The following is a 27,008-nucleotide window of genomic DNA, read 5'->3' on the forward strand; positions in this document are numbered from 1 at the left end:
AAGTGAAATTTTTTCCAATTCCAGCCACTCCTATGGGGTCTTCACATCATGCTTTCTGGGAAGTTTATGCTTAAGCTGACTCAACACTGAGACTGAACCCAACAGGAGCACATTATGCAGACATAAAGCCAGGATCACGCCTTCCTGAGTTATATCCCATGGTCCATTTGCTGGGTAACTGGCTTTCAGCAATTTCATGACCATGCCACCCACACCCCTCTGCAGGAGGAGGATGAGGTTGTCAGGAGAATGCTGACTTCAGGAGCAGCCCCAGTGAAACGAGAATTTCAAAAAGATTCATGAGACTCTGGGGGGTGGAAAGTCATTCCAGTGTCCTCCAAAGAGCCCTCTCCCATGGAGATTTATCAAAGAAAAAGGATGCATTTGCTTGTGACAGCAAACCATGGTCAGTGCTTGGAGGTAAGGCAGAGCTTTTACCACTCTGGCCTTGAAGGTAGTTACGGCTAGGGTAAGAGACAGGTGTCAAGGTTGGGCATCAGGACGGAGATGAAAATTCCCATTAGAGCACAAAGTTCTGGGATCCAGGTAGAGAGACTCATGCTATTTTCCCTTGGGAAAAGCCAGCTGTCACCTACTAGAAAGCTAAAGTCCAAGCATCCAGCACAAAGTAAGAAGCAGGAACACAGGTAGATGTGGCAGAGGCAAGCACGCTCTGAGTGGATGGGATGTAGGCAGGGAATGAGGAAGACAGAAGGCATGTTTCAGAGAGACTACCTCGAAACTGGAGGTAGTGCAAGATTGAGCGCATGCAATTAAATGGACCACAGGTAGCATAGACATCTCCCAACACAGTTGCCCAGTCTTAGGCTCATTCTCAAATGAGCAGCTGATGGTGACTCCCACGAGTCCAGGGTGGGGAATATTTCACCCTAGTGAAGGAGATTCATATGCATATCTACTACATAAACCCTGCATAGCTGGGGGGATTTCTGGGATCCTCTTCACATGAAGTCTGGGTCAACAGAAACATTTCCCCAGGCATGACTGAATGACAGACCCATCTGAGAAATTCTAAAAGCCTCAGGAAGTAACCCAGAGGGTAGGGACTTTCAGCCAGTGCAATGAAGAGCCCAGTAGCATCTCAGCATTCCCAAGATACCAGTTGCTTCTTGGGAAAGAGGGTCTCTCCTGCGCAGGATCCAAACACAATTTCTCAAAATAATGTTTGGAACTTGTAATGTGTTCCAAATTCCTCCAGAGAAGGGGCTCTAAGACAATGAGTCAGACAACGGCATTCTAGTGCCAGGCAGAGGGAGGGAAGTTACATTTGAGGGTCTGACAAATTCATTGCAGCAGAAGCAGAAAGAGTTATTTCAATTAAAGCAACATGGATGAGGCTGAAATGAGAATAGTCCCTAAATGGGAGGATTGAGAAGCACATAAGGAGAGGAGTACCCATGATGTCTCTTGAGGCAGCAGCAAACTGCACCATAGCCCAAAACATGACTCATGCCCATATGGGAGGAGTGGAGAGAGCCCACAGGGGTTTACCTAGAACTGGATGGCTGCCAAGAAACTACTGGGAATCTCCAATCTGCAGAACACTAACAAACTCATGGGGCTGGCATCCCAGGTATCCCTCCCAGGGTCTGCCATAATCTCCATGCAAATCAGTTTGATTTCAGTCCCCCCAACCAAATGTCACTGGGTATGATGTCATCTCAACTACCTGTACCCAGGACTTATGGCCTCTGAGATTTAGCAAACCCAGAAACCATATCTCCCTGCTGAAACACATTCCAATATCTGAGACTAAATATGGCAAAGAAGTGGATGGGTATGGAGGAGTGCCACGCCTTTGAGGACTCTTCACGCTGTACCATAAGTACTAACCACTATGAGAAATCTCTATGCCTACATGGAGATGATGAGTATATTTAAAATTATTTTAAAAGAATTAATAGCTTCAGGGTACTTTTCCCTGTGAGGGAACAGTGTGCTAATTTGCTCAGTGTTTTGGTGGTGGTGTTTTTTTTTTTTTTTTCTTAAGACAATTGCTCAAGATTCTATCCAAAGCCCTCTAATTCTACCACTTCAGTGGTCTGAATCCCACTAATAAACAATCAGGACTTTAGACTCCCTTAATAATGGAGAGAGATTCAAACGAAGATGTTTTGCCACTCTCTGCAAATTCCTGGAGGTGCTGCCTGTTGAACAGGCCAGCAAAATTATGGATTTATTCAGGACTGATTGCATTGAGTATGTAAGCACTTCTGAAGGATTCAAAGAGAAAGAGAGAGTGAGAGATGTTTGTAAGCTGAATGAATGGAAGGGATTGCAGGCTCTATGCTACCCAGTCTGGCATGGATCACGGCTGCGTTGGGAGGAAGGGAAAAACTTACTGCATGGATGAGCAAGGACCCGGACCTCGTCCACGGCGATGTAGCCAGGATGACCCTTCAATGAGACGGATTCAAATATCACCTGCAACACACAGGGCGGGAGTCAATTTCACAGAAACAGTTGCAGGCATTCATCATAGGAAGCTGCCCGGCCCCCAGCCCTTTACGTTTCAACTTCCCATCAGAAGCAACCCAAGAAACCTTCTATTAAGACAGCACGCTACCCTGGCAATTGACTGGGATTTTCAACACAAGGTAAAAAGGCCACACTTTGGTGGCTAGCAAAAGAAGAATATTTTTAACAGATTTCAGAAATAACACTTAGATGCAGGAAAAACAACCCAAACACCGAGGTCTCGGAAACCCCAATCTGCATCTTTCTCATTGCAGCTTCAAAGGTCAAGCCACAACTTGACCATTCTTCTGCAGAGAACTACTTTCTAATATTCCAACTTTCTTATGAAGGATAAGATAGATGCTTACCTTGGAAGCTACCATAAGCCAAGGAGGGTTTACCATGAGTTGATTCTACATTGCCAAGGAACATATTACATTTGAATCTATAATAACACTCTTAAAAATAAGTGGCAATCTACCTGTTGGTATCCAGGAGTAGAAGGCAACTGACTTCCACCTAAACTGCTATTTCCATAAAAATTTTGTAATGCATTTAGCTTCCCTCATCACTCAACCTCTATCTTCACCAAGGAGATATGAATGTCTGTGTGGATAGCATGGCCAACATCCTTGAACTCTCTGGTTCCAATGGCCTTCTTCAATCCACTTTAGCCCCACTTTCACCTCATTTTTCACCTTCTGGAAATTGGAAATTCCATTTTCCCATACTCCAGCACAATCTCTACCGACAGTCTCATCCCAGTTGACTCCTCTTGACCTGCTCCTCAGGCTCACGTGGTAGCCTGGACCTCTGCTTTTCTTATCTAATCTTTGGCTTATTAATGCAGAAGGTCCAGGCTACCATGTGAGCTCCTCAGACTCCATACGAGTCTCTCCTAAAGCCCCCATTCCTTTGCACCTTTATTTCAACTTTGCCCAGCCTATAACACATTTGCCTTCTCCAATCCTATACCTTACAGAACTGCCGCCCTTTCAACATGCACCCATGTAATCCCAGCAGACACCCACATCTTCAAGAGGTAAGAGGGAAAGAGGGGCTGACTTCTAACTTTTTACCCACTGACTTGATATCCATCCACACCATCCCCTGCCTCTTCTTTGCAAGGAACATCAGCGCTCTTGACCCGGACTCTTGCTATATTTTCCATCTTTTGGATTCTTTTTGGTTTTCTCTGTCTATCCTATATCTCCAAACCCTCCCTTTTATCCCTAATTTTGACATGTCAACTGCTTCTCCTATTCTTTAAAAACTACCCTTCAGCAGCAGGTTTTCTCTAATACCATCCAGTTGTGTTTCAGTAACACTTAAAATTCTCAGCAGTTTTATCTTCATTGACTCCCAACACTTCCTGACTTTCCACTGCAAAACTTTAACCTAATATGATCTGGATTCTGTGTTCCACACTTCCCCTAAAACTGCTTACACAGAAGATACTAATAATCTTCTAATTGCTTAATCAAGTAGATATTTTCAATCTTTATCTTACTTTAAGAAGGAAGATAGTACAGTGCTTAAACTCTGGTTCCAAGTGCCTAGGTTCAAGTCCTGGCTGTGCCACTTGCTAGTTAGTAGTCTTGGGAAAGTTATGTTACTGCTCTGTGCCTCATTTTCTGCATCTTTAATTACAGCGTCTACCTCATTGAGTGATTTTTTAGATTAAGGGAGTTAAGACCCCACTTACAACAATGTATGGCACATGGTACATTCTCAAGAAATATTTACTAGAATTATTATCACAACTTGACCATTCTTCTACAACTGTCAGTGTTCATAGACTCTCCATTTCTGGGTCTTTTTTCTATTTAGGCTCAGACAACACTTTATTCTTGTGATTTTTCTCATAAATCTGGCACTGTTCAATGCCTGGGAGGTCTGTAGGCATTCCTCCTTCTCCATCTTCCCTTCTAACGTGGGCCCCTGTTAGTCATCTTTTCACTGCATACACTCTCCCTTCAACAGCTGCCAATGCACTGATAACTCCAAAGCCCAGCTCTGCACCCTAGACCTTTCACCCACACATCCATCTTAGATGTCCAGGTCACAGATCTGTATTTCTACCTAGGTACCACGTCAATGACGTGAATCCAACAGATCTGCACAGATTCCTCCTCAAACCTTTTCCCTCATTGACCAATAGGCTATTCTTTCTGAAATACGGAATATGGTTAAGTGGCACTATGACCCATTCAGTCACCCAAGCTGGAGACCAGGGTGTCTGTTGGGCCTCAACTTCTGCCTCAGCCTTCATCTTCATTTTCCTTTTTATTCTACCTTATTAGCATTTCTCAAATCTTCCCATGTTATACATGTCTGCTATTAGGATGAACCACTGGAAGCAGACATTTTTTTGAGGTCAAAACCAGCCAGACATCAGAACCACTGCTCTTGTTCAAACTGTCTTCAGTTTTCATCTCTAACACCTGACAGCCTCCAAAAAGGACGCTCCCTCTCCTGTCTTTTACTCCTCAGTTCAAGTCTATGGATAGAATATAAGGTAGATGATGAGACGAACAGGAAAACCTCCCTGTGAAATCTTTTTGTGGCCTATGTGGTCACTCCAAGTCAGTGGATTCAAAGATTAGTGCTCTCATTGGGGCTTGGAGCTCTAACAGCTATAACAAAAGAAGTGTGGAGAACCAATGGGAACCACTGGAGATCATGGTGATGGCTGAGAAGAGGCAGCTTCCTTAGGTGGTAGGATCTGTTGTGAAACAGCCTGTGGCTGCCTGAGAGTTAGATGAAGTGCCTTGGGGATGACAGTCACACCAAACATAGAGCTGTTGCTCCAGCATGATGGCCACTCTGGAAGAATAATTCACTAAGATAGCAGGGTCCTTCAGAGAGACTCAACAAACAAAATTATTCAAGAGGTATGGGAAAGTTTGCAAAAATAATGTGCTAGCCACCTCATTTTGCAGAGGGAAAAGTAAACAGGAGGCCTTCCTGTAAATAATCATGTGCCTAATTATATTTTTTAATAATTCGAAGGAAACCAAAAGCAAAGTTCATAGAAAAAAAAACAAATAGTACACAGTAAATGCATGTAAAAAGAAATAGCACAAAAGCATTCAAACTGTGTAATAAAAATGACAAAATAAAGAAAAAATGTTTCTGTTGTGACAATAAATATAAACGGGTTAAAATACAGAAAAGCTCTCAGGCTGTCTAAATAAACAAAGTCTAATTGCATGCTATAAGATAAACACCTAAAACAGAATGACTGCATAACATTAAAAAGAACAAGTTGAACAAAGACATAACAAAGAAATGCAAATAAACAGAAAGCAGTTGTTGCAAAAATAGTGTGAAAGCCTTGAAGTAGAATTTTAACTGAAAAGAACAATGAAGAAATTAGGTGGACTAAAATGGTCATTTAGAAAAAACACATGAGTCAAGAGACTTAAGTGGAGAAAATGATGAAAAAGACATGGGTTGAAGACTTTAATCTATGTCTTAGACTTTGACTACTAATCGTATAGGAAAAAGCAAGTATATATAATGTAAATAATAATGTATTTCCTAGATACATGTTAATAAATGTAAAGACAGAATGAAACTTCCATTCAAATGCTTATGGCTCAGTTGCAAAAAAATCATATACTAGGCTACAATATAACTTCAATAAATCCCTCGAAGAAGAAATTGTTTAGCTTTGGGCCTATACATTTTCTAACCAAATTCACTACAACTAGAAATTAGTGACAATGTCTTAAAAACCAATTTATTTAAAGTTACACAATGCTTTCTTAATAACTATGGTGTCAAGTGTGCTTTGTATGTTAGCAAAAATCTAAAAAAATTTAAAGTCAAATGACAGGTTGAGAATAATATTTGTAATACCTATGTCAGCTAATATGAAAATATCCTTTTTTATGTGTAAAAGACTCTTGAGAATCAACAAAAAAAAAAACCAAACCATTCAAATTAAAAAGTGGCAAATGACTTCAACGGGTAATTCACAAAAAGAGGAAGTAAAAATGGTAATAATCTGTGAATGTAATTGTGTAAAATGACACTGAGTATGATCAAAAGGTGCCCCAGAAGACACCTACAATCTTGGAGGGAGATGATCACTCCATCAATATGCTTCTGATGTGAGACTCCTAGCCATAGGAAGCCCCACCCAATAGCTAGCCAGCTCCAGTTTCTAGGGACAGACACCACAAGGGGACAAGGTGATGCCAGGACCCTCAGAGATGGAAAGACCTGCCAAGGTGTTCTGAGGAGAGGGAGAATGGTTATCTCTGACCCAAGAACACTCTCAAGAAAATTCAACCACGGCCCTTGAGGAATCAAAGTCAGGAAATGGGAGAGCCAGGGGAGTGAGTAGAGAAGTCTAGAGGTGACTCTGGTGCAGTGTTTTCCTCCTGTCTTCAGGAGGCAGGGGAGTAGGGATGGGATGTCTTCAGGAGGCAGGCCATGCATACCCAGTGGCACTCCAAGTCAGTAAATGGAGGCCGAGACCCTGAGTACAGGCAGTGGAGCAGAGAGCCCAGGCTGAGAATTCCAACGTCCCTGTAGATGCTCTTCAGCTCCAAGGCTGCCATGTGGACCTACTATCTATTGCACATGCTCCAGCCCATGGGATTCATTAGAGACCTCCTGGTGCAGGTGTTGAAGAGATGAGGCTTGCATGGAAAGGTGAAAACCTCTCCCTGTGCATGAGGACTTGTGCAAAGCCAGGAAGCAATTCCCCACAAGAGGCTCTGAGATGAGTCTTGCTCAATCCTTCCAAAAAGTGGTTTTTGTTCATACTTGGAGGAGGGTGTGGATATGTCAGGCCATGGTTTAACAGACCTGGTGTTTTAACCTAATCTTTTATAGTTCTTGAGCAGAAAATCTGCATGGCAAAAATTTCAAGGGGCTGCAAACATTTTCAGGAGAAGAGAAAAATGTTGGCACATCAGAACTCCTCTTAGAACATAAATATACATGTTTTCATGGGGAGAGATTGTTTAGGGTAAAATTAAGAGAGACTTTTTTTTACCCTATCAGCCCAAGGAGACCTGTATAAGACAAGGAGGAGGATTTGATGCTTAGTGGAGAGAAGTGGGATGGGTAAGGAAGCAGATGGAATAGAATTCCAAGAGTGGTAGAGTGGACCCCTCATTGTGATAAACTCCACTTCATTGTGAGTGAATTTACTAAATCTACAGAGTGCCAGATAGCATGGTTTTCCAGGGAAAGGGACTGAGTTTAAAGTCCGGTTGAACCAAAGCTGGGTGAGTCCTTAATTTCAGGGGCCTATACAGCGATAATAACTACTGAATAAAATATAATTTTTCCTAGGCAGGTGATGGAGACTAGGGCAAGCAGATGGCTGCAAAATTAACAGAAGTTCTTTTTTTTTTTAAATCTTGAAACAGAAAATTCAGAATCATTAGAAAATATGAAATCAAATTAATATCACCTAGAAAGGAGCTGTGATCTGAAGTACACATGACTTAACAGCCATTCAGCACTGAGTGGTGACCACATTTAATAATAATATATTGTGCATTTCAAAATTGCTGAAAGAATAGATTTTTTTAATGTTCTCACTATACAAAAAAGTTAAGTTGGTGAGGTGATGGATATGTTCATTAGTTTGACTAAGTCTTTCTATAACACATGCATAGATCAAAATATCACACTATACCCTCTAAATACACACAATTAATATTTGTCAATTAAAAGTAAATAAACAAACAAGCCCCTGCTTTCCCAAGAAAAGGCACATGTCGGGAGATGGCTGGCAGAGGCAGGTTCTCACCCCCGGCCTTGCCAAAAGTCTGGTGCCAGAAAGCTCACTAATGAGAAAGAGGAAATTTCAGTGTTTATTACAGAGCTAAAAGTCAATTTTAGAACTATAAAATATGACTTTAATAAATTAATACATAAACCATCAGCTCCGAAGCCCAGTAATTTGTATTTAGCCCATAGAATCATATGTACAGGACCAGAGCTCCAGGTCTGGTGAATTTTAAAACCGATTTTGCTAGTGTCATTGGATTTTCTGATAGGCCTCCTTTTCTTGCCACTGTACTTATGTGTATATGTGCGAGTATGTTTTGAATGTGAGAGTCTTGTGGGTGCTTGTCCCTATGTGGGCACTCTGCAGTGTTTGTGGCCAAGTGAGTAACCATTAGTGACGGTGTGTGTATAACATCTCTCTCCAAACTGCTGCTCTCAGCCAAGGAAATGCAATGAGGCTGTAGTAGCCAACAAGGTGCAAATCAGAAAATTCTCCCAGATGAGGCCACTTATCCAAGGGAGGGCATGGAGGTTACTGAGTACAGGCTAAACAACACTGGCTATTTCTTTTAAAAAGGCTTCCTTCCTCCTTCCCCTTTGTCTCTTTTTCCCTCTTTTCCTTTTTCCCTCCCTCCCTCCCTCCCTTCCTCCATTCCTCCCTTCCTTCCACTGAGGCCCACTGCAAGCCTGATGGCATGGTTTGGCTCTGTGTCCCCACCCAAATCACATCTTGAATTGTAATCCCCATAATCCCTACATGTTGAGAGAGGAACGTGGTGGGAGGTGATTGGATCATGGGGGTGGTTTTCCCCATGCTGTTCTTGTGATACTGAATGAGTTATCACAAGATCTGATGGTTTTATAAGTGTTTGACAGTTCCTCCTTCACAGGCTCTCTCTCGCCTGCCACCATGTAAGATGTGCCTGCTTCCCTTTCTGCCATGATTGTAAGTTTCCTGAGGCCTCCCCAGCCATGTGGAACTGTGAGTCAATTAAACCTCTTTTCTTTATAAATTACCCAGTCTTGGGCAGTTCTTTATAGCAGTATGAGAACAGACTAATATACCTGACATGATGATACATATATGTTCTCTAATTTCATCTGCAGAAGGTCCTATCATACCTAATATCCTCTCCATTCTACAGATGAGGGAACTGTGATTCTGAATGATGACAGGATACAGTTAACATTACACAACTAGGAAGAAGATTCTCAGAAAGTGCAAGCTATCTTCCCTAAAGGCAAAGCAGAGCTTAGAGCCGGAGGACCTGGGATGGATCATGGGGACTTGAATTTACCAGTAGTGCTTCCTACGCTGGAAGATAGGACATGTTGCCACCTAATAGAGGGAACTACTGCACAGATCTCATGCCTCTCATAGGGTGTGAACATAGGGGGTACTCCAGAAATGTCCTTTTCCCCCATGCCTCATCCAAAAGCATGGCAAATGGTGTGACTGTCCCTGTACTCAGTCAATTTTCTTATTCATTGTACTTCAACCTGTGGCCCCATCCTGTACCCATTTGTGTCTCGTCCTATATATGGGGTTTCTAATTGAAACCTTAAAGGCTCACTGACCGTGCCCATGAGCTTTTAGAGATACTTTCTGTCTACAGTCAATGATACAGTGGTGACAGTCTAGGGAGTAGGGTATCTGGGATCTGCTCTCAGCTTTGCCAATAATTTGCTACGCGTTCTTGGACTTCACTATGCAACTCTGGACATCATCAGCTTTATCATGTACATCAGGGTTCAGCTATGGCCTGGAAGCCAAATCCAGCCCACCACCTGTTTTTGCACATAAAGTTCTGTTGGAACACAGCTGGGTCCATTCATTTACATATTATCTATGACTGCTTTCATGGTACAATGGCAGAATTGAGTAATTGCAATAGAAACTGTATGGCTTGCAAAGATGAAAATGTTTTCTTTCTGCCCTTAACAGAAAATGTTTGTCTTATCTACAAAATGAGGATAAACCTAAGCCACGTGTGCCAGTATGCATTCTGTAAATGTCTATGGATAGGAAGACTATATAACTTATCACTGAAACTGGGGCACACTATGAAATGGATGCTCTTAATTTCACCAGGATAATGGGAGTAAACCAAGGTTGAACCAGCAAACTGAGATGTAGGGCCCCCTGTCTGCAGAATACTATCTCTATAGTCAGGTGGTCATCCAACAAAAAGAGGGCCAAGATCAAACTTAGAGGCAAGACAGGAGGTTAAACACCAATAAATGGATTTCTTTCTGACTCCTCAGAACTCCCACGTGGGTAATTGTGAGTCTCCTAGAACCGAATACATCATACAGCTTTTTCAAAATGCTGTGACCTCCACCACGTCAGCCTTCACTACAGAGAATCTCGGGGAACACATGTTCCACAGAGCACACTCTACAAGTCATACACTGGGTATTCTTCCCAGAATGTACAAGCAAGATCTGATCCCCTTGTTCATGCAACTGTGCAGGTAGAGAATATAGGGCTATATGCTTAATGCAATTCTGAAACCCCAAAAGCTCTGAAAACAACGTTCTTCACCTTAGTATTATAAAAAGTAATTTGGTGGTAAAACCTGAACACAGCCGAATGGCCTGATACTACTTACAGTCTTTATTTATCCCATTTCTTGTGAGTGTGTGTAAGTTTTGCTGTAGAAATATTACGTTTGATTACAGGGTACTGCCTCAGAGCCTACCAGGGTTGTTATAAAATACAAAAGATATGCCAATATATACTAATATATTACTAAATTCCAAACATTGTGAATTCTGACACATATCAGACACCATCAGTTTCAGATAAAAGTTTGTACTAAAACATATTACACAAAAGGAAAAGACACCAAAGTAAAGAGGCCAAAGATATATAATTTGTCTCAAAACATCTAGGATAAAACACGTCACATTGTTAGTGACACGTGTTAAAAACAAAGGACTCTCCTTTTAGCCACTTTCATTCATAGGTTCCTGCTGTTGTAAAGAAGGGAACAGGGGCTTAACCTCACACCAAAGGACAACAGTCCACCCTGACTACCCCAAGGCCAGCTCTGTCCCACTCACCTCTGCGTTACCAATGCCTGAACTGGCCTGGCTCATGCAGGATGCAAAATGACTGACAAGCAGATGAGAATAGGGAGCGAGTGGCTGAATGATGGTGTGATGAGTTCTTCCAAGAATTTACTCTCTCTTTTTCTCTTTGTCACTTCCTCTTTTATTTCTGCTCTCTTCCTAACTTTCCTTACTTCCTGCCTCTGGCTCTTGGTCACCCATGGGCAGGCCAAGGAGATGAGGTTGGGGGAGAAGCAAAGGAAACGTGGTCCCAAACAAGGCTACTTAGGTCCATCTCCCAGGCTGCTTGCATATCTCCAGGACTGTGGGAGTCACCTGTGCTGTTCAACAGCCACTGCCATTATATCTCATTATTTACTCCTTTAAGTCTCCTGACAAAGAACCCCAAAATATAAACCTTAAGAAAACCCTCAACACAGACCAAGGCATTACAAGAGATAGCTGCGGGATTCTCCAGCAATGGAGGATGAGAATGAGCAGAACCAGCACCTCATAAAGGCCAGGTCCCTTCTGAGAGCCCAGCCTTGGAGTTATCCCCCTTCATCTCCCCATCCACAAGCTCCAGGCATGGCTAAGCCTTTCAAGAACTCTACTAGGGGAAATTGTGGAGCCAAGTGGTTAAGAATTATGATCTGTACTAATTTGACAACCACGAGCTACTGAAGCATGGCTAATGAGACTAGGAAACTGAACTTCTCATTTTACTTAACTTCAGTTACCTTACATTTTAATTTAAAAACCGATACCCAATTCACTTAAGAATGTTTGGAACAACTTGTGTATATGTATCCACTTCTTCAGCTATACATTTTATGAGTCCAAATACAGATCATTATTACTAATGAAAATAAAACATTTAAATTGAGACTTACTGTAAGTGAAAAATACAGACTGAATTATAAAGATTGACAGGGAGAGAACAGAAAACATCTCACTAATAATTGTTTAGATTGATTACATGTCCAAGTGATAGTATTTTGGATACGTTGGTTTAAGTAAAATATATTACTAAAATTAATTTCACTGATTTCCTTTTACTTTTTAATGTGGCTACTAAACGTTTATAAATGACATGTGTGGTTCCCATTATATTTATACTGGATTATACTAGCTTAGACAGTGAAATCAAACAAAACGGGTAAAAAACAAGGCACTACCTCCGTTCAAGCTTGGGTTATCACTTACCATTTCTGAGCCTTCGTTTCATCATCTATAAAATGGGTATGTAGTACCTGCCTCAAAGGATTGTTGTGAAGATTAAACAAGGTAATGTATGTGAAACATTTTGTACTGTGCCTGGAACACGATAAACACCCAATGAACGGTAGGTATCACCATCACCACCATTACCATCATCATCACTACCTCTCCCCTATTTCTGAAAGGAATTTCAGGAAATGCATCATGAAGAAAAATAACATTATTCTAAAAGGAAATCACAAGCCATTGAGGATAAAATTGAAATATGTATGGCAAAAATCCAGTCTAAATATTGAGAGTAATTGAGTATTAAATTCTGATTTCTCGTTACCAAGGCAAAAGGGAAATAAAGCTTGAACTGTCTCATTAAGGTAAACCCAACAAGCAATCTCAATAGATACATGTATTCCTAACACTAAAATCTGGAAGAACTGTACCATGGATATTAACTTGGAGGATGTCTAAGAAGCCCCCAGCCACCGGTTCATCTTCTGCTTCAGATGCTAGAGAAATTTCTCCAAAATGCAGATCTGACTGCCTCACTCTCTAACCTAAAACCTTTCAACAGTGCAAGTGGAGACTAACTGCAAATGAGCACAGTGTATCTTACTAGGATGATGAGCATGTTCTGGACTGCTTTATGATGATGGTTGCACAATTCAATAGGTTTTCTGAAGTCATGGGATTGCACACTTAAAATAGGTGGATTCTGTGATATGTACATTTTACCTTAATAACATTGTTAAAAAAAAAAAACAAACAAAACTTTCAATGGCCCCAAGCCAAGACAATGTGGAGAAATGTTCCTCTAAGCATGCTTTATGGATTGGTGTCAATCTGTGCACTGTGTGCTTCAGTTCACAAGGAGATAAGGAAGGAGAGAGAGAGAGGTTTAGGAACTGTTGCGACAATCTGTCATTGCCATGATTTTTTTTTTTACCATGGTTTATAAGAGTATTGCTCCACAATGAGTTGAGAGGAAGTGTCCCTTCACCATGGACAATATGAGCAGCACTGCTTTAAACTAAGTTCCATCCATTAGCCTGACATTCAAAGCCCCCCATGAACTGCTTGTCCCTGCAGGCTGATCTCCCTGTCTGTCCCCTTTGCAACGTACCTTAAACAACTTAGACTTTCCAAACTCTGCCATAGTCTATCATCCACCCCTGTAGCTCACTGTACACACTGTCTGTGACAACTCAAATGCCTTTCCCTCCCTCCCTTTTAAAATAAATTTGTATTCATTCTTCAAGATTCATCTTAGATGTCATCTCCTCTTACAAACCATCCTAACTGCCTTCCCCAGCAAACACCCCATTCCCCAGAGGGTGATCTTTGACTAGTTATTTCATCTCTCCGAACCTCAATCTTTTCATCCATAAAATAGGCTAGTACTAGTACCTCCCTCATCATGTCATAAGCACTGACTTTATAAAAAGGAATCAATGCCTGTGTTCCTCCAGCATCTTCAGGAGCCACATGCATCCTGGTACATTGTCATTTTATTTACATATCAGTCTTTTCCTACAAATGATGAGTTCAAGTGGGACAGTGGCTGTGTTGGGTCACCTCTGCAGAGCTTGGCTAGGAGGAGAAGCGCAGTAAACACGAGTGAATAAATGAAGTCCTTTCTAGACCTAGCACCTGTAGGGAGAGCAAAGGTGTACAGATTTATTACAAATTTTCAAAAATAAAACCATGGTAAAATGCCATACCTGATAGAAATGTGGCCAGAAAGTGCTGATGGCAAGCTCTGCCTTCACCCAGCCCTCAGTGACGACCCCAGACACATTCCAGACAGGGTTCCCTTGGGGGCCACCGTTCACCTTCACGTAGACGTTCAAGGCCCCTGGGCTGGACCTGTCACGGCTGGAAAAGTAGTAATGGAAGTCGATGCAGTGGGTGTCATTCTCCTTCAGGGTCGGCAGGAGAAGGTGGGCCTTCTGGCCAGAGGCTCTCCCAGAGCTGTTCACCATCATGAAAGATCCTGGAGACCCACAAAGCAGGTGGGAAGTAGAGACAAAGAGAAAGTAAGAAAATCCTTCTGAAAATCAGTCACACCCATAAACATGGTGGCCAGAGGAGTGGCCAGAGATCAAGTCACTCTAGAAGGGTCTGGGTAACCCTGCAAAAGCCACATCTCTCTGAGCCTGGGTATCCTCTTCTGTAATTGGGTATAAAAAATCTATTCAATAAGGTGGTTTTAAGAATTAAGAGATGGTAACATGTATGAAGTATTTCTACAAGGTGCTACTATTGCTATTTGCAGAAAACATAGCTACTATTGCTGTTTGCAGAAAACATCTCCAAGCATTCAAAAAGTTGCCTTGTAGAGACGAAGTGAGCCTCTTTTGAGTTGCTTTGACAAATTAAATGGTTGTTTCCAATTCTTTATCTCTCCCTGGATCCATGTCCCTTGCCACTGGCTTTGCAGTTCCTTCCAGCAGAAACAGAGGGTATGTCCCCATCCCTTGACTTTGGGCTCCACCATATGACTTGTTTTGGTCAATAGGATGCTAACAGAATGATTCAAGCAAAGGTTAAAATGTGCTTGCCTTGCTGGGCTTGCCGTCTTGCACTACTGCTGCCTTTCATGAAAAGGATGTGCCCCCAGTAGCTGCTGCCCCTTTCAGCTTCGGATCAAGAATACACACATGGAGGATACCTGACTTGAACTGATCGTAAAGAACCAAGCCATGCCACCCCTGCAGCTGGAATCACAGCCACATGGCCCAAAAGCCCAACCTAGATCAGCCAATCTACAATCAATGCACAGTTCCATGAGAGCTAGAATAAATGCTTATTGTTGTTTGCCATTGAGTTTCTTTTCACTGTGTCATGCAGCTTTATTGTGACAATAGCTTATTGATAAAGCTGCCTGGGAGGGCAGACTCATGAAAGAAACCATGAGGGGGTACATTTCAGTTCAGTGTACAAATAACTTTCTAACAAGTAAAGTTGGTGCAAAATAGAATGGACTGGCCAGAGACAAAGTGAGTCCCCACCAAAGCAGGTGGCAAAACAGAGCCTGGACAAATTAAAGAGATGATTAAGGAAATTTCACAAGCAACTGGGAGGGCTGAACTTAAGAGTCTTATGATTCTATGAAATAAACTGCATCATGGAACACTGCAGATAAACTCAGGTGATTCTAGAAGGACAGTTTCCACCTAGAAAACCACTAAAATCTTCAATTCAAAAAGAAACCTTAAGACCACTTATCCTCAGCCAAGTTGAGCTACTTCAATAGCTAAAAGTCACCTCATTCTTTCACCCTAATACCAAAAAGACGAACAGCTCCCAGTTAATAAGTGCTGGGAAACCCATAACTTCTTGGGATTATAGAAGGTACCAATCAAACCCTGTCTCCTTCAGGTTCTGAGTGAATTTAAAAACAGACATGAGAGAGATAGAAAGGGAGAGACAGAGAGAGAGGAGTTCAAAACCTCCACATTATTATTCACAAAGTAACTTGGACTTAAGGCCAAATTAGACTTTCTGCATGTTTCCCCTGAACCACCATGCAGAGCAGGCGGATGGCCATGGACCCACCCTCCAACTGTGCCCAGATCCCTAGGGCCACAGTTGTCTTACTGGGATGACCACTTAGGATAGTTGGGTGGGCTTGTACCAAAAAGTAGCCAGGTGAAAAGCACAGAGAAACCTGAACCAGTGGCTATCAGGTTTTCGCCATCCTACCAATGAGAAAAACTTGTGTGTAAATATAAGGGATACAAGTGCAGCTGTGTTTCATGGATATGTTGCATAGTGGCAGAGTCTGGGCTTTTAGTTTGACTAGCAACCAAATGATGTATATTGTATCCATTAAGTAATTTCTCATCTCTCACCCCCATCCCACCCTCCAACTCTTCCAAGCCTCCAGTGAATATCATTTCACACTCTGCGTCCATGTGTACGCATTATTTAGCTACCACTTATAAGTGAGAATGTGCCGTATTGATTTTCTGTTTTGGAGTTACTTCACTTAAGATTATTGTCTCTAGTTCCATCCATGTTGCCGCAAAAGTCATGATTTCAGAAAATGTAGCACCGCCTGGGGAAGGAGCCATTGGAAGTGGAACAAAGGTGCGGGTGTCTTTGCCTGCTGTTTCTGAGTAAGGCGTCCCAGTTTTTTTTTTTTTTTTTGAGACGGAGTCTCGCTCTGTCACCCAGCCTGGAGTGCAGTGGCACGATCTCCGCTCACTGCAAGCTCCGCCTCCCGGGTTCACGCCATTCTCCTGCCTCAGCCTCCCCGAGTAGCTGGGACTACAGGCGCCCGCCACCACGCCCGGCTAATTTTTTTGTATTTTTAGTAGAGACGGGGTTTCACCATGTTAGCCAGGATGGTCTCGATCTCCTGACCTCGTGATCCGCCCGCCTCGGCCTCCCAAAGTGCTGGGATTACAGGCGTGAGCCACCGCGCCCGGCCGCGTCCCAGTTTTATGGCCTTGCAGTAACACAAGGTAAGTGGAGAGATGTCTCTATGTCAGAGAAGTTACTGAATTATCATAAACTCACAATGGGGCAGCTAAAAAGGAGCAATTATAGGGGCAGAAATTGAGGCTTAGAGATGAGACCGAGCCTGCATCCATGCCCATATCTGTCCGCTGGCCTACATGCCACAGGGTTCCAAAAGGTTTCCTTGGGCAGGTAAGTAGCAACTCACAAGCCCCACAAGGGTTTGTGACTGCCTCTGCCACTGAGGAGTAGCACATCTCCCAGCAGAGGCAGCAGCCTGAGAAGCCAAGTGTCTCTCCTCTCTGAATCCCATGATACCCGCATGTACATTTCAGCTCCTGTCCTCCTGCCAATTCACGCCACGGGCTCATGTACCCTTGGCTCCTTACAATCCACTGTAGAGAAAGTTGGGAAGTTTTTCCTTCCACCAGTTCATGATCCCACTTCTTTCCATCCTAGCTTCGGTAGCAGGGCAGGCTCGCTGAGGAGGTAGAGATTGCCCTGTTCCATGTAGCTTCATGCACAACCCTGTAACATTGTTCTGGGCACACAGCTAGACTATGTCTTCCAGCCTCCCCTTAGCATTTGGTGGGGGACATGCAACTGAGTTCTAGATAATGGGGCATGAGTATGATGTGTGCCACTTTCCAGGCCTGGTTGGTAAAAGCTGCCTCCCTCTCACCCCCACACCTCCATACTAAATGATCTTGCCTCTCAAAGACTGGTCCTTGGACCAGCCAGCCCAGCATCACCTGGGAGCTTGTGAGAAACAAGAATCTCACATCCACCCCTAGGCCTATTGAGTCTGGATCTGCATTTTATCAAGATCCCCAGGTGATCGGCATGTACATAAAGCAGTGAGAATCATTGGCCCATTCTATTTTCCCATCTACCAGCTGAATGTCCCGGATCTCAAGAGCCTAGGGGAGGGCAGTGCACCATAAAAGAAGCCAGGTTCCCTGAATGAGCACAACCACACAGAAGGCTACCCACCTATCAGGAGCACTCATCTTGGATTTTAAGTAAAAAGGGAATAAACTATTATTCAGCTACAAGTCCCTTTATTTAAGGCAATAAGATGTGAAACAGTAGCTACTAAGCAAAGTTGCAAGACAGGCTACCTAAGGATATCATTAAGAGCAGCAAGCCTTGGTGGTAACTTCGGAGGCATTTGAAATAGAATAGCCCAGGCAAAGGCACAGAAGCATCCAGCAATGCTAGTGTAAGGTCTTGGGGGTGGGGTGTGGGATCCAGCGGCCATCTCTAGCCCCTTCCACATGTAGCCCACCTTATATAGGTCTGACCACACCCTCCAGAAAGGAAGGGAGCCTATCTGCAAGTTGAGCTCAAGCGCGCCACTAGAGATTGCTCAGGAGTGAAAACCCTTGTATATCATCAGCTCTGTGGGGCCCGCTTTGATCAACAGGTTGGCATAATTAATATCATCCCAGGGCTGTCAGTTTCCTGGAGATCAAAAATGAGCCAGCCATTACGCCAAGATCAGTCAGAAACAAGAAAGAGAAAGACTGTAAATACATTCTTTTCCCTTCTCCCTTAAAAAAAAAAATCTACTAACGTGATAAGGAACATAAAACAGCATTAGTTTCCTCATAGTTATTATACATAGCACTGAAAATTGTGGAATTAAACCAGGAAGTACTCTCTGGCTGGCCATAAATTTTGCATTTTCCCCTTCGTGCATAATAATGCCTTGATAAGCGCCTCGTTATTGATGTGTCTGCAACACAGATCCCCTTTTTGGAGGCAAAATGCTTCTCCATAGCAGATGGCGGCTATTGTGTTTACACATGAGCACCTCAGGATTGCATTTCCTCACGTCGGCAGTAAAAAGAAAGTCCTAATTGAGTTTTTAATGGCTTTGCACATTGTTCATTAAGATTACATGAGTGTGCTTGGGCGACTGGCAGCTGAGGGCCTTGGGCACCAAGAGCTCAGCATGGTCCCTGCAGACAGGTGGCCCCACCAGCTCCCAGTGCCAGCACCTACTTGAAGGGAATGGATGCTGGTGGGGCCTCAAATGCTGCCAAAAGCCAAGCAGCTGCGGTGACATGAAACAAGTCCTGGATCTTCAATTAAGGAAACTGGGTTTCACTCCAGCTTCTGGCATTTCTTAGTTGTGTGACTTTGAGCAAGTCAGTAAAATTCCCTGGGCTTCCATGTCCTCATCTATAAAATGGGATAATGAAACCTACAGATCAAAGTTGTTTGTTTTCAGTGAATATTAAGTAAAAACGGTACTTAATAAATGCTAATTTTATACCAGATAGCCAACAGCAGGTAACAGTGAGCCCAATGCCGTTTATAAAACCTTATGTTTATTGAGAACTTCTTATGTGCCAGGCATTGATCTAAGCATTGTTTAGCACCCTAATGAGGTGGTGCCACACTATCTCTGTTTTAAAGCAAGGAATACGAAGGAACAGAGAGGTAAAGTCATTTTCTTAAAGCCACATAGCCAGAAAGTGGTAAATACTCAAACCAATTATTCCTTCTTAGAAAGCAGAGACTACAGGGTCTAGGAATGCACTTTCCTAACCAGTAGCTAATAACACCATATGCCTATTTAAAATAATTAAAATTAAGTAGAAAAAAAATCATTTACTTAGAGATACTAGCCACATTTCAAGCGCCCAGTAGACATACATGACTGGTGGATACCATATTGAACAGTGCTGGTGTAGAATACATCCATTGTCACAGAAATTTCTGTTGGATAGCACTGGTCTTGAAGTTGTGGATTACTTACCAAAGCATAACAAATTACATCCAGGTGAGTCACAGGAACTTAACTAACCCAACCTACTCATTTTATAAACTCCAGTAGGGAACAAGTAACTTGGCCAAGGTCAACCAACACGATAAAGATTTAGACTCAGATTTTCTGACTCCGATTTCAGTTTCTACTGCAGACAACTCTGCCGTTCCTTGCCCGAGCCGTACAGCCACAGAAGTGGTTTCCCAGATAGCTATTTAAGAGGGAAAAGAGCATATGTTGCCTTCAGGAAGCAGAAGCATAGAAGTCCTAGGCATTCTACATGTCACATGACTTAGGAGAAGTATGTGCACACACGTTGGGCATTCCCAGCCTCAGCTTTGACAGGCAGTTCAACAACTGTTTGTTGAGGCCCAAGCCCTGGTGAGCAAGGACAACGTAGGATGCTTCTAACAAGGGGCCCCTGGGATAAACTGGAACCCAAGATACATCTCTTCTCTCTGATGATCTTAAACAAGTCACTTAACTCTTTGACTCTCAAGTACCATCTTCTATAAAATGGCTATAAAACACATCTCATATTGTGGCCTCATGTAATCCATGAGGATTAATACAACTACTATGTATAAAGTGCGTAGCTAAGTATCGCTGCATGTAGGTCCTCAAAAACAGCTTCTTTTCTGTCTTTCCCATACCCCTAAAGTTTTGTTTCAGTGTAGCAGGGAGACCTTAATAGACTGAAGAAGAAAATAGTAAGAAATCCACTGAGAGGCAGAGTAAAATCTGCTGCCCCGTCCCCACCTCCCACAATTGATAAGGCATCAAGGTCCAGGGATGCCTCCTCCTTTTGTTTCTCTGACCATCTTCTTCCTTTCCACTCCCTTGGCACTGGCCTAATTCAGGTCCATGGCATTTGTGTCAGAAACTGTTTATTTTGCAACGACTTCCTAAGCAGTCTAGTCCTTGATTCTCTCACCATCCAATAAAACAGTAGTCAGCACCATCTTTCTGAGATACAAAGCCAACTGTGACATGTTCTCAACTTCCATTGAGGTCCTCCTTTATAGGAAATTCCCCACTTCCTATAAAGCCCAAGGTCTTTCATGAGAATATTTGGAGCCTTACACATCCTGACCCCCACCCCTCCTGCCTCTTATATGAAGACTATCTCCCCCACCCTCCCCTCCAAACACAGTCCTCGGCCACTTTGTGGTAGACAGAATAAGGGCCTCCCAAAGATGTCCATATCCTAATATTTGAAACCTGTAATACGTTACCTTTCATGGCAAGAGAATTAAGGTTCAGATGGAATTAAGGTTATTAACCAGATAAGCTTGAGATGGGGAGATTATTCTGGATTTTCCAGCTGAGCACAATGTAATCACAAGGGTTCTTTAAGCAGACAAGAGGCCCAGGAGTGTCAGAATCACAGTTGAGGAGCTATCTGAGGAGGCTATGCTGCTTACTTTGAGATGAAAGAAGGAGCCATGAACCAAAAACTGCAGGTGGCCAGAAAAAAACTACAAAAGGTGAGAAAACAAACTCTACCCTAGAGTCTCCAGAAAAGAATGCAGCCCTGATACCTTGAATGTACCCCAGTGTGACCCACTTAGGACTTCTGATGTCCAGATTAAAATGTGTGGGGTTTTGGCCACTAAATTTGTTGTAATTTGTTACAGCAGCAATAGGAAACTAATACACACTTCAAACATCCTACGCATGTCCCTGCTGCTAGGCTTTTGCCCAGGTGATACCCTTCCTGAAATCCACGCCACCCAGCTCAGCCATGGTCCTTCATTAAACTACTTAAATATCACTTTCCCTACATGGCTTTCGCTAATGTCCAGGAAACAGGCACTTCTGAATTGTTGTTCCTATACTTCAGAGTGCATACTTCCATTATAGGTATTTTAAACAGGATCTAATTTAAAAGTCCATAATGATGAAATTTAGCTATCTAGTCATAATAAAAGTGAAAGTGGCACAAAGACATCAAAAGGCACAATGCACTTTCAAGTGAGAAAATGTAGGTGCAAGAGAAGCAGATAGTGCTACCAGTATTACCATGAAAACTAATAATCATCAAGCCAATTGCAAACATAACAATAGACCAACAGCCATACCAATAAACATATCATTCAACATTATTCTTATTATCTATGAAAGCAATCTAATTATCAAGTGTCAAAAAAAAGAAATCTGCTGCTTTTCTAATATACCAGAAAATGGGGAGGTGGTGTTAATTGGAACTTAATGGATATATAATACCTATTTAAAACAAAAAAAGATACATCCTGAAACTTCAAAGCAATTGAATATTGTGAACATTTTGTCACTTTACGTGAACAAGTAATAAGCATTTCTGTAATCATTCATTCAGACCAGTAAGTTGGGGTTTCAGCATTTCATATGCAAATTTGTTAAGGCAATTTTTGAAGAAACAACTATCTAATAATCCATGTAGCTGTGGATAATGTCGTTTAAATATGGTATTAACCCCCAGTGATTGGATTTGAAGGCGCACTGGTGGAGAGGCTCTGCTAACCCTGCTGGATACCCTAATGCAAGCAGAGTCAGGCAGGGAGTTTGTGTGCACTTGGGTCTTTTCCTCAAAGACCAAATCCCTAGCCGCCTGCATTCTTTTACACTTTCTGAGAAAAAGAGGAAGGCAGAGAGGAAGAGGGAGAGACACAAGACAAAGAAGGAATGGAGAAGGGGAAGAAGAAAGAAAAGAAGGAGAAAACAAAAGAGTAATGAAAACTAAGATGAAGAAAGGAGGGAAAAGGGGAAGAGGATGGATGGAAGGGAAGAAGGGAGGAAGGGGAACAAGGGAAAGAGGCAGATGGAGAAGCAGGAGACATGAAATGCAGGCGAGGGAAGAGGTACTGAGCAGGGGGAGAGAAGAGGCGAAAGATTATGGAGACAAAGCAGAATAACATGTAAACTACATGCAACCCCTACATAAGCTTGCATCCCTCCTGACCTCCCAAACAAAAGCAAAAGTGAAAATAAAGACTTTTTACCCAGCATACTTCTTTTGGTCCTTCCAATGATGATGTGATGAAAACAGACCCAGGGACAATGTTGCAGGGCATACTGGGACCTGCATCTCCCTTTACTACTTCATAACTTGCCTTCCCCAACAATTCAATTCAATCTCCCAGGAGCAAAACTAAATGTTATTGTTGGAAAAACAATGGAACCCAAAACACAACAGAATGACAACTCAGCAACATAAACTGTAAAACATAAGGTCTTGACCGATTTGCTCTTTGATGTTGGAAATAGACAATTCATTTGGCAAAGTCCAGATGAAACTGAAGGTCAGATAATGCTACTCTCCCTTCAGACTCTTCACCTCTTCCTATGCACCCATTTTAACCACACACTGCCCCGTAAGCAAGAATTCTGTCTGTTTCTTCACCTGCAAAACAGGTATATATACAGGTAGAGGTTTTAAAGTTCCTTCCAGCTACAGAAGTCTGTTTCCAAGACTTTACAGCGACTTTACCTGACTAGTTAGTGGTAAGTTAGGAGCCCAGGCTGGCTTGGATTTTCTACCTAGACTCTCTCTGAAGAAGGGGTGGGAAGGAAAGATCCTTCTCCTTGGGTCTTGTTCCCAAAGGAATGCAGTACTTTTTGTGTTCTCATGAGAATTTATTTATCTTCTCAGTCACTCCTCCTCTTAACAATAACAACAGCCAACACATACCATCATGTTTTACTTAAGATTCATTTGTTTAATTCTTATATAAACCCTATGAGGTAGTGACTACTATCATTCTTCTTTTACAGTTGGGAAAACTGAGAAACAGAGAGTTTAAGTGACTTTTTCAAGGCCACACAGCTGGTAGCAGAGCCAGGATTCAAACCTAGGAAGTTATAATTCTCATTTAGCTGCTAGGCTACACACCACATGTGGGCACGTTGTGTCTGATGGCAAGGAGTGATCATAAACTCCCTGGAGTTAGCTGGCCTTGCTCTGGGGAGCTGGTTCATGCAGGAAGAGGGGTAAAGAATGGAAAGAACGAACAAAAATTAAGTCAGTTGTCAAGCTGCTGCCATATTAAGAGTAAAGAGAACAACAGGGCTGCTGGGAACACTGTCAGACCCCAAATTGTTCTTGACATTCATTGGGCTGAGTCCCTTGCTTCTGCAGCTCTAAATGGAAATGACATGGAACTAAAATATATATATTTTAAAATCTCCAAACTCTTCACACATCCGTTGGCATGATAATATTTTGATTAGTTACATTTATGCTCCAATTACACTCACAGAATGTTCAACTGTGTCTTATATATAGCATGTTTGCCATGCTCCATAGAAAATACTGGATTATTATCTCGTATATTTGCAATGGGAAAAGACACAAATGGAAAGGGGGAGAAAAGACAGCAAAAAGAAGAGATGACTAATCCTGTTAAAATGGTGCTGTCTTGCCTTCACATTACTAAATTGGGTCATCGCTATTATTGCCAAGCTTTAAAATGCCAGGGCTGGGAGAGACATCAAGTATTTAAGTCTACCCTTCCCCTCACCTGAGGCTTTTATCTCCCTTACCACGACTGGGTCCGAAAGCAACCTCCTCACATACCCAGTGAGTGGCAAGGTCGACAGTGGGGAATGTTTGTGTCTTTGTGCTCTTTTTTTCTTCCTGGGGAGAGCATCCATCTATTTCTCAAAGAGCTCCGTAACCCTGTCCAAGATAAATATATAAATAAATAATAAACAGAAGCTAAGAGTTACTCTGAGCTTTGCAAAATGCCTGCCCTGGGGATACTAGGAGTGACTTATTACTGTGTGTGCTGCCCAGATGCCATCACATTATTTTGCTCTTCACTAGTAGCCCATGCCGCAAGCACTGAAGGTGCGTGTATCACACCATCTAACGCTGATACCAGGCGGAAGGGGTCCCATGGAGGTCTGCTAAAGATTGCCCCCAGTTCCACAGCACCCGCCTCTCAAATCCTCAACTACTGGAGCTGGCTTTCTCCCCTGGCTTCTCTCTGCCACTGCATCCCTAACTCCACTGGTACCTCTATGCCTCAGTTTCCCCAAGGTGGTTCCATACAGGAAGGCTAACCCCTCCACCAGTCTCCTTATGAAATCCACCAAAGTCAAGCATTTCATCAAGTTAATAAAATTTGTTCTAACCACAAGTATTATTTGTGCACCTACTATGTGTCTGACACTAGGGGAACAGCAGTCAGCATGGAAGAGTTTTTATCCTCTTAGAGATCACAGACTTCCAAAGAGCCATTACAGGAATGTGGAAAGTTCTATGACAAGGCAAGAACCCAGACTTGATTTGGGGGAAGAAATATAAAAAGAAAACACCTACAACTTTCTGGAGCAAATAAACTGTAGGCTGAGGTCTAAGTTATGTAGGTGTCAGACAGGGGAAAAGGGAACAGAAAGAATGTTCCATGCAGATGAAATAGCCTGTTTCAAAGCCAAGGAACAAGACAGTTTCTGCCTTGTGGGGGGCTAGAAGAAATTGCAGACAGAATGCAAGTGCCTTACAGACCACTTCTCTAACCTCTCACCCTTCAGTTTATATATACGGAACTTGATATTCAGAGAGGTGCCCTGATTTGCCCAGAGTCTCACAGCCAAAGGGTGGCAGTGCCAGCATTCAAGTTGAGGTGTATCTGACTCCAAGATCAGTATCATTTTCTCTGAAACAGTGGTTCCCAAATTGCAGGTGCATCAGAATTACTTGGAAAGCTTGTTAAACTGTGCCGGGTCCCATACCCAGTAGATTTGGGGTGGAGTCCAAGAATCTGCACTTCTAACAAGTTTCTAAGTGATGCTGATGGGACTGATCTGTGGACCACACTTTGATAACCACTGGACTAGCTGGTCTCTAATTCCCCAGCCCTGATAGGGCAGGGACCCAAAAATTTGGGCGAATCAACAAATGGTGCTACCACAGGGGTGCTAACTTGTTAAACTACCTCCTACCCTGGGCCACGCCCTGCCTACCTCTCTCAGGGGCAGGAGGTCTTGGCCACTGGCCATTAAACATGAAGACTCTCCCTCTGCCCAACTCCAACAGCCTGAGCCATTTTCTTCCCATTACTGCTAATTACCAAGAATATAATTAGACACTTATTGACTCCCCCAAATGTACTAGGGTCTGCAAAGAAAATAGCACAATAATTATTCCTCCTATTTTACCATCCTCTAAGGAGCTACAAGAATTTGACAGCTGTTATCCAATTAATCCTGACAGCTTATTTTTTTAATGTAAAGGTATTTTTTTCTTCTAAGATTGGAAAAGGTATTTCCTTTTTTGAGGTAAAAATGAGGGCAAAGAGAGGCCAGATAACTTGTCCAACATTACAAGGGTCATTTCTTGCCTCCCTTCTCCTGCATGATCAGTGGAACAATGAAGGATAAGGGCATGGACTGTTGACTCAAACTGCCAGATCAAATCCCAGCTCTGTCAGCTCTCAGCTGTGTGGCCTTGGGCAACATACTTAACATCTATAAGCCTCAGTTTCTCCATCTGAAAAATGGAGGCGATGATGGCAAAAGTTGTACATGCTTCCTAGGCTTGTTACGTGAATTAAATGGGTCTATATGTTACATGCTTAGAATAGTACCTGACATGTTAAGAATTAGCTACCGTGATCATTGGTGGCAGAAGCGGCATTTCTGAGCCCTCACGCAGATCTTCGACTACAACAGTGAGATAACTGACCCTAGAATTCAGCAGGGTAAGGCAGGTCCCAGTCTCACTGTCCACAGACGCAGTGGGCCTAGAAGGCACCAGGAAGCCATGGAACATCTCTGTGCTGTTGACAACAAGGAACATCTCTCTTTGCCAGTGGTTCTCCAAGTGTGGCCCTGAGCCAGATACATCAACGTCATGGGGAACCCCTCAAAAAGTAAATCCTTGGGCCCCAAGCTAGACTGACTAGACCAGAAACTCTGAGTGGGGTCAGCCATCTGGGTTCTAACAAGTCCCCCAGGGGATGCTGACACCCACTCAAGTTGGAGAACCACTTTTTTTCCCCAGAGACGTTGCCTGAGCCTCAGCCTATCAGGGTAGACCACAATAACCTGGCGGTCATGCCAGTTCCTGTCCACTGGATGTTCCCTGGTTTTCCCAAGAAGGGACAGGACAGGTTACCAGATTCCACAGCACTGTAGCATGGGTCCAGAGCCTGTGCTCTTTTTTTAATTACTTATTATTTATTTATTTTTTGAGAAGGAGTCTCGCTCTGTTGCCCAGGATGGAGTACAGTGGCATGATCTCGGCTCACTGCAACCTCCACCTCCAGGGTTCAAACAATTC

General features: G+C 42.8%; 1 protein-coding gene across 9 annotated transcripts in view; it reads right to left on the minus strand.

The window, feature by feature from the left end:
• Window positions 1-27,008, minus strand: part of PTPRT (protein tyrosine phosphatase receptor type T) — a 1,110,571-nt gene that overhangs the window by 697,167 nt on the left and 386,396 nt on the right. For all 9 annotated transcript variants that reach the window (XM_055373001.2, XM_019017483.4, XM_019017481.4 and 6 more), the window contains exons 3-4: window positions 14,226-14,497; window positions 2,364-2,445 (exon numbers count right to left, since the gene is read on the minus strand). In XM_055373001.2, the coding sequence (XP_055228976.1) occupies window positions 2,364-2,445; window positions 14,226-14,497 (354 nt within the window). The remainder of the gene's footprint in view (window positions 1-2,363; window positions 2,446-14,225; window positions 14,498-27,008) is intronic.

Source organism: Gorilla gorilla, chromosome 21, assembly GCF_029281585.2.
Source record: "Gorilla gorilla gorilla isolate KB3781 chromosome 21, NHGRI_mGorGor1-v2.1_pri, whole genome shotgun sequence".
Lineage (NCBI taxonomy): Eukaryota > Metazoa > Chordata > Mammalia > Primates > Hominidae > Gorilla > Gorilla gorilla.